This window comes from Rhineura floridana, chromosome 3 (assembly GCF_030035675.1).
Source record: "Rhineura floridana isolate rRhiFlo1 chromosome 3, rRhiFlo1.hap2, whole genome shotgun sequence".
NCBI classification, from domain to species: domain Eukaryota; kingdom Metazoa; phylum Chordata; class Lepidosauria; order Squamata; family Rhineuridae; genus Rhineura; species Rhineura floridana.
Window position 1 is genome coordinate 192,259,338 of NC_084482.1, and position 13,429 is coordinate 192,272,766.

A 13,429-nucleotide genomic window follows, 5' to 3' on the forward strand; every position below is an offset into this window, starting at 1 on the left:
AGTACATGATACATCTGGAAAAGTAAAAACTGCCACTGAGATTGTAAATGATATTTGTATTAGATTTGCATACTACTCCTGATATGAGGAGAAAGTATTTTTTTAAAAACGGAAATGGGAAGCAAGAAAACAGAGCGACAGCCAAAGTTAGTCATAAGAATAGATCTAACTTAGTTGGGCATCACTCATAAAGCCTTGGCATTATCTTTGGCTGATCCTGTTTATTTGCTCTCTATCGTTTGAGAAGAGCTGTGGCTCAGTGTGGTAGAACACATGCTTTGCATGCAGAAGATCTCATGTTCAATCCTTGACATCTCCAGGTAGGGTAAGGAAAGTCTCCCTATCTGAAAACCTGGACAGTTGTTGCCAGCCAGTGTTGACAATACAAAGCTTGATGGCTGTATAAGGCTGCTTCCTATAGTTTCTACATTTATTGCCAAGTCATGTCACTTTTCCCTTTTACACTCTGAAAATATGGTCTTTCCTCACTTCCCTCTTGGAGGTTCTTCATGTTTTTTCATCTGTCAGCTTTATTGCTGCAACCCTTTCCTCTTTGATCTTCTGTTGTTGCACCTTGAACTCTGCTACCCAAACCACTCTCTGATCCCTACACCGGCTTCCTATCTCCTCCTGGAACCAGCACAAGTGCTTGGCTTACCTTGAAGGCCTTCCTCTCCATCCAGTAGCTATGTTCTCATATTCCAATGCAAGCCTGCTCTCTTCCATCAAGGTCTCCTGGCTCTGAAATGATTGTGTCGTTTCCCCCACTTGCTGCCCCTTGCGCCCGGAACTCCTTCCCAGCATGATGCAACCTCTCCTACTTGCTTTTCCATAGAGCAGGGTTGGGGAACATTAGGCCTGCTGGGCAAATGCGGCCCCCTGATCCTCTCTGTCTGGCCCTCAGGACACACTCCCTTCCCAGCCACACCCTCTCTCCCTGGCCACTCCGCTTCTCTCCCTCCTTTCCCTGGCTGGAATGTATCCTTGAGCTCTTGCTTGCCTGGATAGACTGGAGGGCTGTGTGTGTGTAGATGTAGAAACTAGTCTACTGAACAATGGTACAATTTACATGTATTGCTCCTCCTCCTCCCACTTTTGCACAACAAGAGCCTCATCAGGAAGAGACCCCAAAGGTCTGCTCACTCAAAACCTTCCCTGACTAAAGGTGAATTTTTCATTATCACAATCGCCCTATAATTACTTGTGATCCTAAAAAGAACCCTGTATAGTAACATGACCCTTGAAGAGTTAAATATTAGAACTTTGTATTGTGGGCTAGAGTTAGACTCCACCCCTTTGACTTTCCTTTGCTGTCAATCTGTCATTCACTCAGTCAATTTATTTATATATTGCATTTCCCACAAATACATCTTGTTCAAAGCGGTTCACATAAACAACAGACAGCCTAAATTTTGGTACGAATATATAATAAACAGTACAGTGTCACTACAACACTTAAAAAACAACCTAGTATACATCAAAATGTAAATCAGCATAACACTCACTAATAAAGCTCAAGTAAAAATATCCAGTAACTTCATATCCAGTTTTTTCCGTTTCGTTTACACTTGTGTTCTCTACCCAGGCAGCAATAAAGAAGCATGTTTGTTTGCCTGCAGCAAGAAGTAAGAGCTAGTTTATTCTGCAGTTATTATAATGAGTAGAGCAGAATAGGGTGTTTATTGGTAAAGGGTGAAATAAAGAGATAAAACTGATCTGAAAAAATGGATACCCTTTACTCTTTTAAAGCACTCACTACATAATCATAATGGCTATTTTTTTCTTCTTTTTCTTGATTACTTGATGGCAAAGGAGGAAAACATCTGTAGAGGACTAGAAATATTGCTGTGCACACTACAGTTAGCTAACTGGCTGGCTGAACACCTAGGCTGTAACTCAGGCCTAATTTCTGATATTCCCAATATGTGCAGCTCAGCATGAGGCCTTTTCAGGGTTTCTGGAGAGAAAAATCAACCCAGCAACCAGGGAAAAAATCCAGTTGATTTCTACAATTGGTTTCAAATTGCTTAGTTCATCCTTTATACAGCAAAGGATTACAGTTAAAAGGTTTCCCTTGATTGCCCGAAAGGAAGGAAAAGTCTAGGAACAAGACAAGAAGGAGGGACTCTCAAAGAGGAGTTAACAAACACACCCTATAGCATTTTTTTTCTGCCCTTCCCTAAACTTCTAGTATGGATAAGTTTGTTTTTCAGGTGAAATCTAAAACTGAGATACTTAATGCACCATCAAAGCCAATCTCAGGAGCTCATTGTCATTACCAAAGTAGTTCAGTTCATGAAGAATCAGAACACAGGGACAGACCAGAGGTGAAGGAGGATTGTAGCTATAAGCAAAGTCAAGCTTTTGAGGCTGGTATTCCTGGGGATCTCTCAAAAAAGGGTGAGACAATCAACAGATTAAACTTCATTCATGTAAATTAAAACACTCTGGATGGAGAAGGAGTGAGGAGAAGGTCATTGCCTTTCCCTTCCCCTGGCCTGGCCCTCACATCCTCTCCACCAGTGTGTGAGTGTGTGTGTAGGGGGAATTGGTTGGCGCGGTGCACCTTCCCCCCATGCCCCACCTAGAAATGTGGCTGCCCCACCTAACAAAGAAGGCTGGCTACAGGGCTGCTTCCCAGTGCTAAATTTTACTTTGTAGGTTCCTCAGGGCAGAGACTTGTTTTCTTGATTAGTTACATTGCTACCACCATCATATGTAACTTTTAAGGACACAGACTTGGGCTTGGTGCCAGGCTATTACTATTTTCATACTTTGCAGTAGTGTGGTGGCAAATTCAGAAGTGCAGGCTCCCTTCATGATAGTCACAGCCATGCCTCTCACGGCCCCACCCCTTCTCAGATTATACAACCTTCTAAGATTATAGAATAATCTGGCCAGGTTTGAACACTGTTTTCTGCTTCTCTATCCTCGTTAATGTCTTCTCCCACAACAAGAGACATCACTAGGAGTTAATCAGCATGAAAGGGGAGCATATTATCCACTGAGAAGTTTTCTCAGTGGCTGACTCACCTCCTTTTACTGTGATTGGCTCCAATCAACAGGAAAGGACAAGGAAGCATGTTAGAAGACTCTTTTCAGTGGCTAACACACTCCCCTTTCATGCTGATTGGCTCACAGAGTGCTGGAGGCATAGGGACCCTGCTGGGACCTAGCTCCCAAAAAACTAAAGGGTCTAAGACACACACCCCTGCAGACCCTTGACAACTACACCCCTGTATCTTCAGTAATTTTTCTGTCTTGTAGAACAGAATGAAGCAAAACTGGCTGATCATAACATCTCTAAAATATTTTGGAATACATATTGTTTCATTATTCATCCTATATTAATGACAAAAAAATCTTTGTATTGGGTGTAAGTATTCTACAGAGCTGGACTTGCTCTCCCAAAATTCAAGACAACGTTTGATGTTGAATACTGATTGGATTTTCAAATGCTTGTGGCAGGGTGGGGAAAACTGTGGTCCTTCAGTTGTTGTTGGACTACAACTCCCATCATCCCAGACCACTGGTCCTGCTGGCTGGGGTGGGGATGAGGGAGGATGGAGTCCAATGACACAAGGAGGGCCACAGGTTACCATAGCTCCTGCTTCTGCACTGAGAGTTTAGAGATGGCCCTACAAGACAAGACCCTCCAGGGTTTGAGACTTGTCACTTAATAACTTCAAATCTCTCTTTTTTGATTGGTAGAGGAATAGGACTGACAGTGCAATCAGTACACATCTACTAAGAAGTAAGTCCCACTGAGTTAAATGAAGTTTACTCCCAGGTAAGTAGGTACAGGAATGCAGCCTCAGTTTACACTCCTAACCCAATTTATCTGGGTGTAAGACCCGTTCAATGCAATTGGGCTAGGATTGTGCTATAATGGAAGTCAACTTTTAACTCAATGAAAGGGTGAGAGTGGAGGGGATATTCTGTCCTACCATCTGTGATGGAATGTAGGGCCAAGCAATTTGGGAGATCAATATAAAAAGTGATACTCTCAAATTCTGCTCCATTATTTTTAATTTCTTACATTTATATCCTGTCTTTCTTCCACCATGGAATCCAAGGCAATGTACCTGTGATTGGAATGCACATTTATTATCTTTCAAATTAATTAAATTATTTTTAAAATATAGACATTTTTATGTTGGCAAGTCTGATACCCAGTAGTGTAGTGGCAAATTCAGAAGTGCAGGGTCCCTTCATGTTAGTAACAGCCACACCCCTTCCCATCTTTTTTTTTCTTTTTTCCTGCTGGGTTGAGAATGAAATCCTTGTTAATGCCTTCTCCTGCAACAACAGACATCCGTAAGAGTTGATCAGCATGAAAGGGAAGAGTGTTAGCTACTGAGAAGAGTCTTCTCAGTGGCTGCTCATCTCCTTTCACTGTGATTGACTCCAATCAGTAGGAAAGGTCATGGAAGCCTGTTAGAAGACTCTTCTTAGTGACTAACACATTCCTCTTTCATGCAGGTTGGTTTTAAGATGCTGGAAATATAGGGACTCCGCTGGGACCCTGCTCCCAAAAAAGTAAGGGGTCTAAGACACACACACACCGAGTTCCTGGACAACTACAGCCCTGTTGATACCATGTATTATGTGCTGTCCTTAGCCTCCTGTAAAACATGGGATTAAAGACCAAAACAATATAATAAATAATAAATATTTTTAAATCATCTTAATATAGCTAAAAGGTGACTTTCTTCAAGAAAACACTTGCTGGTGAAATATTAGAAAGGCTGGACCTCAGCACACCCAATATAATTTAGGCTGCAGTTCTGTTACGTGTCTCACCTGGGAGTAAGCTCCACTGAGCTCAGTGAAATGTACTTCTGAACATGTATAGGATTGCACTGTTAGGCTGCAGTTTTTTGCATGTTTATCTGAGAGTAAGTCCCATTGAGTTAAATGGAGCTTACTTCTGAGTAAACATGAGTAAAATGGGCTCTTAGATTTCAGGAGGACTTCCAGGTAAGTGTGTAAGAGCAGTCTCTTAGAATCACTTGTTTTCACTGGCTTTTGGGTTGTTTTTTAAATTATTTGCTGTGCTTTGTTGTTGGTTTTAATTGTAACATTTTGATTCAGGGCTGGATGTTTTATTATTTGCTGGCTTATTAATATTTTTTATTTCTGCCTGTATTGTATATGTGTGTTTTCTGGAAGCCTCCTTGAGAAACTTTGCGTTCTTAAAGGTGGCACAATAAATATTTGAAATAATAAATAAATATTGTGTACATTTACAAGGGAGTAAATCCCATAGAAATCAGTTAGACTTTCTTCCTAGTAAACATGTAAAATTCTTGGTGGTTTTCACATGGCATTTGTCTAATAATTTAAAAAAATAAAAATAGGTTGACATTAAGTAGGTCAGAGTGGGGCAGCCCCCTCATCAGAATAGCATCAAATCTGAGGGATTCTCATACTGCTAGCTGACGCTCTATTATAAACACTGGCTGAGTTTTACTTCCACCCAATTATGTGCATCCTATGCCTCCTCCTGACATATAGAAAGTGTGTGTATGGAGGCGGGAGGCGGCAGGCTGGGGGGATAGTCTCCCACACAAGAAGCCCGCTTCAAGGCGGTAGTTACGAAACAAATGCAAAACAAATATACGAGTTTTACCAGACAGAAAGAACACCCGCATCTATCCCCCCACCCACCGTCCCAGATGGTAATATAGAAGCTAGGTATGTAGTCGTCGGCATAGCTGATATACCGTGTTGGACCTGAATGAAAACTGTTACTGTTAAGGTCCTCTCAACTAGCAAGAAAAAAAAAAGAGGGACATGCAAATTGATTATTTTACGTCAGACTCAACATACTATATATACTTCCGGCTCCCAGTTCACTTGCCAGTGGCGCTCCCAGCAGGTGGCAGAGCGCTACCTTTGGAGGAGGAAGGATGGTCCACGGAAGGCGGCAGCAGGCAGGAAACCCCGTTGTCACCGAGGCAGAAGGTTCAAGCGCAAGTCCAACTGCCGCTACTTCAGAATCTCCAAGAAAAGGGAAAAAACGTCTTTCTGGTCCTCTGTCTCAACTTATTCTTCAGGCTTTCGAGAGTTCTGCCAATCCACGGAAAGGTGTGTCGCTGGCAGCTCTGAAGAAGTTTCTCAGGGAAGGTGGTTACAACCTAAACAGAAACAAAAACAGCCGCCTGAAGCGGGAGCTGCATAACTTGGTCTCGAGTGGTGTATTGGTCCGCGTAACCGGCAGTGGTGCCTCGGGATCTTTCAAGTACGGCAGAACTCAAGCGAAAAAAAAGTCTGGTAAAGCGGAGACGAAGAAACTGAAAAAATCTGCGCGTGCAAAAAAACCGTCCGCAGGAAACAGGGAGCCCAAAAAGAAGTCCAGGAAGAAACAGCCTGCCGTTAATAAACCAAAAGGTGTCCAAAGGAGGAGGACAGCGGTCCCTAGTAGGAAACGTTAGCTCGACAAGCATCCAACGGGGAAAAGTTCTTACTAACAACCGCCCCACCAACCTTCTTTAACAGTTTTAAAAAGGCTCTTTTAAGAGCCACTCAAGACTCACTGAAAGAATTGATTCATTTTCAGAGTTGATGTTGATTGAACAGACTAATCAGTGCCTCATTTGAAGAAGACTTGAGGTACTTTGCCACCAACGCTGCTTCCCATAAGGACAGTTTTAAATTAAGATTCAAACAAAATGTTAAATAGAATAATAAAATTTTAAGTGCACTTGTGAAAATTCTGGACCTCCCAAATTGATTGGTTTTGTTACAAGGTTTTAACAATAAAAGTCTTAACTTTGGCTTGATTGTGCCCAGTTTTTAAATCTCAGTTATGTACACTAAACTATAAAGACTAGGCTAGAGAGATGCTCCAGTTCACTGTTTTAATAAAATACTGACTTGCACATTTTAAATGTATTATTCCAAGTGTTAACCACAGTATTGTAAGATGAAAGGAATCCCTGGTGGCTTTACTTCTGACAAAAAAAAAAAAAACAACCCAAACTGCAGCCTTTAGAAATGTAATGTTTTAATTGCAGTACCTTTCAGACGAACGTAAAAAATGTGAGCAAGATGTTCTGTTTTCAATGCAAGAAAATGAAGTTTCTTTCCATTGCACTTCACTCAGCTTAAATAATTGAAACAGCCAGTAGGGACTCCAAAACTTATAGTTCCATCTTAACAAAGCTTTATTGTATAGCTTTCAATATGTCTGTTACAGCTCTTTCAGAAAAACTTGGAAGTGGCTCTGAAAAGAACCTTTGGATTTCATTATATTATGCAAAGAAATTTCTTCATTGTACTTTGACAGGGACAGAATTGGGTTTCAACATCAGTGTCCAGGAAGATTTGACAGCTTTATCACTACTTGTATTAATCATATTTTCAGCTTTGATTGGCAATAGCACAGCTTGAACATTAGGCAGTACACCTCCCTCTGCAATGTCAACACTGTCCATCAGTTTATGTAGCTCCTCATCATTCTGCACAGCAAGTTGGATGTGACGTGGGATAATTTGCTGCCTTTTATTATCCCTGGCCGCATTGCCTGCCAGGTCCAAGACTTCAGCACTGAGGTATTCAAGGACTACAGCCAGATAGATAGGGGCTCCTCCTCCAATTTGCTTTCCATACTTCCCTTTCTGGAGTAGTCAATGCACTCTACTCACTGGAAAGTGCATCCCTGCCTGTTTAGACCAAGTTGTTGTCTTGCCCCTCTCTTTCCCTTCAGTCTTTCCACAACTAGACATAGTGCTGCTTTCCAGCCTATTTTCTACAATGAGAGCATAGTGTGAAAGGTTTACTACTTGGAATGACAAATTTATAACCTGAGAAAAGAGAAGCCTGCCCAGATCTGATTGGCCAGTGTCTGTGATCCAATAGGGAACAAGATCCTGATTTATCCAATAGGAAAAAGGGCTGTATTAATACATGTCCATGTACTTTTGAACTCAAGACTTCTATCGCACAACAGGGGGTAATCTAGTCTCCCCGGCTTTAAAAATATTCCATAGTAAAGTTGTCTCCATGATGCAATATGGAGCCCCAATTTGGGGATGGGAATCCCCTCTGCTTGACCAACTAGAGATAGTTCAAAATAAATTCTTAAAAAAAATCCTGCTCCTCCCCTCATCAACTCCAGCGGCATTAATTTGGGCCAAAACTGGGACACAATCAGTCAGGGCAAGGATTCACTCAGCTCTTTTAAATTTTTGGAAGACACCTATGGAAATCCCATTAAGAGAAACGTTAAAAATCAATGCAACAAATGTGTGGACGGACAAATTTTGGTCTGCCCAATTAAACAAAATTTGTCAACTTTATCATTTAGATTGTAAAGCCATTCAAGATCCCTTTATTAAAGTAAGCATTAAGGAGGTCATTCTACGGCACACTGCCTGGACTGACAGGTTAGCCCTAATAAATTCTAATTACGCAAGATGGTACAGCCTCTTCAAAACTGAGCACACTAAAGCAAACTATTTTGACCTCCTTACCTCAGTAAATCTGCGCGACGCTTACACAGCCCTGAGGTTCCAGTCAATGCCTACGGCATACCTGGCCGGACGACATAATGGGGTTCCTCGGGCCCAAAGACTGTGGATCTGTAATGCCCCAGAGGTGGAGGATCTCCTGCATTATTTGCTAACATGCCCATTATACAACCAGCCTCGGACCAAATTCTTGGAAGAGGTTCTGATCCATGCGCCTGAAGATCCACCCTATCGTATTTCTCTTCTCCTTTCAGATAAGGACCCTGGTATAACATACAGGGTAGCCCTATTTGCCCTAGCTGCAGTGAAACTGCGGAGGAAACGTTTACTGGAGCTAGGATATACTAGTTAGATAACTCTTCCTGCTATTTTGATTTTAAATATTTTTTTATGATTTAAATGTAACATTGAAAATATTTGTTTGTACTAAATGTATTTCCTGTTTGAGGCCTATGGCCAGACAGTAATAAAATGATTGATTGAACTCAAGAACCAATACAGTAGGGCCCTGTTTTGCAGCGCTTCGCTTTACAGCGTTCTGCTAATGCAGCAGTTGTCAGTTGCAGAAAGGCCCCGCTCTTACAGCACTTGTTCCGCTTTTACAGCGTTTTTTTGCCGTCGGGCGGCATTTTGGTCAATGTAAGTCAATGGGTTCCACTTTACAGCGGTTTTCGCTTTACAGCGGGGGTCTGGAACATAACCCGCTGTATGAGTGGGGCCCTACTGTATTGATAAGATAGGAGTAGTTTAGCACAGGTTTCAGGCAAAATCTAGTATTCCGAATGACAAAACACATGCATACAACACAGATTTTCCTCTTTCTATGGTCCTAGAATATACAGCCTTTTGATGAGAAAATCCATGAAAAAGGCAGAACGAAAAGGCCGACCAATGTTATCAGGGAGGGAGAACAACCCCTCCATAAGGAAAAGTTTCAACTTTTGACCCATTTCAATTTAGAAAAAAAGTGAGTGAAGGGAAACAGGAATCATAGAGATTTATAGTACCTGGGACAGCTCCTTGAAAGTTTGGACTAAAACCTGGAAGCATGTTCCACTGCCCTGCTGACATGGAGCCACCAGCCACCACTGCATATAACTAAACTATAGCACTTGCTGCCACAAGATGTGATGGCCACCAACTTGGATGGCTCTAAAAGGGACTGAGACAAATTAATGAGTCTTACTCATTTCTTATTAATGTTTAGGACACAATTGTGTATCGGCCAGTGTAGGGCTGCCTGTTTAGCTCCGCCCCCATGTTTGGTCTTTTTCCTTTAAGCACCTTGTACTGTGTGTGGTTGTCTGTAAGGAAAGCACAATGTGAGAGCTCCTTGTGTATGGGCTCAGCATGATTGCTGTACCTGGTTGAGGAAGTGTTCTGATTGCGTGGAACCCCTATAAACAAATAGGTCATGCACTGGACTTTCTTTCAAAGAGAAACGTGCACAACATGTGACGGTTAAAAAGGGAAGCTCTGATTTCAGGAATGGGGCTCAAAGTGTGGCCTCACTCCAGTCTCTTCATGATTATACCTACATATGAGCAAGGCGTGCATATGGTTCTGGAGGATAAGCGTCTGAATACTCTTTGCTGGGGAATAACAGTGGGAGGAAGCTATAGCTCTCAGGTCCTGCTTTCAGGCTTCTCAGAGACATCTAGTTGGCCACCGTAGGGAAACAGGATGTTGGACTAGGTGGACCTTTGGCCTGCTCCACCTTCAGGACTCTTCTTATGAAGAATCTTATTTTACAGTAAATTTATTTTACTGTAAACTTATTTTACAGGAAATACAGGAAATTATGGATTATAATTTCTTCTGATGTTTCAAAATCAGCATGTGTAGTATAGGATAAGCAAACTAATAATTGAAATTTCTTTTTATTAATTATAGCTTTTATCTGCCTAGTTTCCCCCCATGTTATTCTCACAACAACCCTGTGAGGTGGAAAAAGTTGAGATGACTGACACCTGTTTACCCAGTGAGATTCACAGCTAAGCACACAATTAATGGACATACTCCCCCTTCCCCCTATCGATGGAAAAAAGGCACCTACATCAGCCACGACCACACACACTCACAGAAAGAAGGTCTTTGCACCTCTCCTCTATTCAGAACAGAAGGGAGGGGGGTTAGCTAACCCAGGCACCCAATGAAATGTGGACATGATTAAGGGGGCATCTAGGAGAGGCCAAGCCAATGCAAACAGGAACTGAGGAGGAACAGCCAACAGTCTAGACAGACGTGCAGTGTGGATTTTTGAGGGGATATTTACTGAGAACTTTTGTGGGCACCATAGAAGGTACTGGTGGGGCACAATGGTGCCTGAGGGCACCCCACTGGGGAACTTATTTCCTATATAAATCTTATGGGTCCCAAATTTATGAACACTCTAGTCTAGATAAAACTGCCTATTGAAATGTGCTGATTTAAATGGAAAAGGAAATATTTTTGAGAATTTGAATTTGGAGGAAGAATTTAACTCTACATGAAGAAGTCTATGCTTTTATAATAGAAGTGTAAATGTCAATTAATTACTACTACTACAACTAAAGGAAATACAGTGAAGTTTACTACATCTTTTTATATTTGAATTCTGGATTGCGTACTAATTTGTACACAATATCACAGGCAACTTATTATTGTGCTTTAAATTATGTTACAGATTTCCTTTGGTTAAAACTGAGAATGCAATCCTGTAAGACCTGTTGAACAGAATGAGATGTACTTCAGTATGAATATGCATAGGATTGCACCGTTTCAACGCCTAAAAGCCATGAAGGCGACTTTCTACCTCTCCTGTTGGAGCAGCCTTTCCCAACCAGTGTGCCTCCAGATGTTGTTGGACCACAACTCCCATCAGCCTCAGCCAGCATTGCCAATGGTCAGGAAAGATGGGAATTGTGGTCCAACAACATCTGGAGGCACACTGGTTGGGAAAGGCTGTGTTGGAGGCAATATACCTCTGGATATCGACTGCTGGGAATTGCAAGTGGGGAGACTGCTTTTGCACTCAGGTTCTGTTCATGGGCTTTCCATGGGCATTTGGTTGGCCACTGTGAGAACAGGATGCTGTACTAAAGAGGCCTATAGCAGGGCCCATCTTCACTTCGCATGACTTTGAACTGAAAACCATCTATGGATAAATATGGTATCACAGCATCAGGCTTCTGGATCCTAAAATCACGATCAAAGACTGCTACTTGGGCTTATTAGTTATCTTTATTGAATATTTATGGAGTTCTGATTTTTTAAGAAACTCCACTCTAAGGCCTTCTTGCCTTGGAATTTGGTACCACTATCTCCTCCTTTGTCTTTTAGTATTGCCTACAGCACTGCTCTTGGGTTTTTGTGGGGGAAATGCAGCTGTTCTTTTGGAACTTTGTTCTTTATCAGGGGAAGTATTTTCACTCCTGGAAAATCTCGTTTTCCTCGTATTGACCATCTCCGTGCTGTAGGGACTTCCCAGTCCTTTTGCTGAGGTTGTGGCATTCCTATTGGAGCATCTTGACCTTTTAGAAGTTACTTTGCTGCTAAGACTATTCAGTTTCTCTGAAGAGGCAACTCTGCTTCTGAGGTTTCGGGGTCTCATTAAAGCAGAGGCAGCTCTGCTGTTGGAATGGAGCAGACCTTTAGCAGGGGGCATAGCTTGGCTACCAGAGCGACTTGATCTTTTAGTGGCAGAAACAGCTTTTTTGACAAGACCCTGGGATCTCTTGGCAGGGCTGCTTTCCCTAGTGGTTTGTCTCTGTTGCCTTCCTCCTCTCTTCAGTTTCTTGTTGGGACTTTGGAGCTTTCTACTAGCTTCTCCCATTTTCCGTGCAGAGCTCTTTGCTTGCTTTGCTGCTGTCTTTGCCTTCGCAGAAGTGCGTGTGGCGTTCCTTCTCTCCATTCTTGCTTTCTTTGCCCCTACATTTGTTTTGGGGTTTTCAAATATCCTGCTGGTCTTCTCCTGGTACTTTCCGACTACAAAAATCCTGGAGCCATTACTGCGAGTCATACGCACCAAGGCGCCTTTTGACACCATCAAGTGCAGTTTCCTCTGGATTCTGGGGCAATGCCTCCTCACGTCATAGCCCTTTGCGCTGAGCACTTCCTTCAGCTCTGTGAAGCTGAGGCCATTGTCGGACTCACACGAGGCAATAGCTTGGAGAAGGAGCCGGGAGATATTAGGGAGGAACTCAGTGGTTTCACGAGGAATCAAATTTTTCTTCTTTGGCAGTGATCTTGTATTTATTGTTGACCTTTCAGTGAAATTAGTTTCTCCTTCCTTACTTTGACCAGGCCTTTTACTTCTAAGAACTGGCCCCTGTGTTGCTTCAGGCATCATAACCTCTTTGTTTGTTCTTGTGGGGTTACTGCCCCTTTCCTCTCTGTAACTCACAGTGTGAAGCCTCTGATGAGACTAACTCCTGTGGCTACTGTCTGAACTATTTATAGGTGGAATGGAATCAATCTCACCACCTTCTGTTCCCAACAGCCAATCACCTTCCTCTATTCTGGTCTTGAGAACTCACTTGTTTTTCATAAACTTGCCCCACCTACTCCATCACACTTGTCTTCTCAAAAAAGGTGTCCTGACACAGAAATTTAGCAGGTTACACTTTGCTACATATCTCCAGTTCAGAAAAAGCATGTATTTTAAAAACCTGCTAGAGTGGTGTGTACCAGGTTGCTTGTAAAGGCACAGAAGCCCTAAGAGGACCTAAGAAATGTGGAAGACTTAATTGGAATCCACTGGCCTTCTTAATAATGGGGTCTCTGGCCTGCCTCCTGCTGGAAGAAGGCATGGTGTAGATGGGAAGACAATTCCCTTTGAGAACCTCAATTTGCCTGCAACTCACATTCTTTAAAGCAGGGCCTTTTCAAGTATTTCATCTCAATTTTACCCTGTAAAGCTGGGATAGGGAACCAGTAGCCCTTCCAGATGTTGTGGGACTCCATCAGCTCCAGCC

The 13,429-nt window shown here is 42.4% G+C and overlaps 2 protein-coding genes and 1 pseudogene across 2 annotated transcripts; 1 reads left to right on the top strand and 2 right to left on the bottom strand.

Moving 5' to 3' along the window:
* Nucleotides 1-5,852: 5,852 nt before the first annotated feature.
* On the top strand, nt 5,853-6,779 carry LOC133380907 (histone H1C-like). Its single transcript, XM_061619121.1, has one exon. It carries the CDS (start codon nt 5,913-5,915, stop codon nt 6,435-6,437), a length of 525 nt encoding a protein of 174 aa, XP_061475105.1. The 5' UTR covers nt 5,853-5,912; the 3' UTR covers nt 6,438-6,779.
* A 495-nt stretch (nt 6,780-7,274) lies between these two features.
* LOC133378830 (histone H2A-beta, sperm-like) lies at nt 7,275-7,730 on the bottom strand (annotated as a pseudogene).
* A 4,042-nt stretch (nt 7,731-11,772) lies between these two features.
* LOC133378831 (histone H1-like) lies at nt 11,773-12,801 on the bottom strand. Its single transcript, XM_061613445.1, has one exon. The coding sequence runs from the start codon at nt 12,799-12,801 to the stop codon at nt 11,773-11,775; it is 1,029 nt and encodes a 342-aa protein (XP_061469429.1).
* Nucleotides 12,802-13,429: the final 628 nt, after the last annotated feature.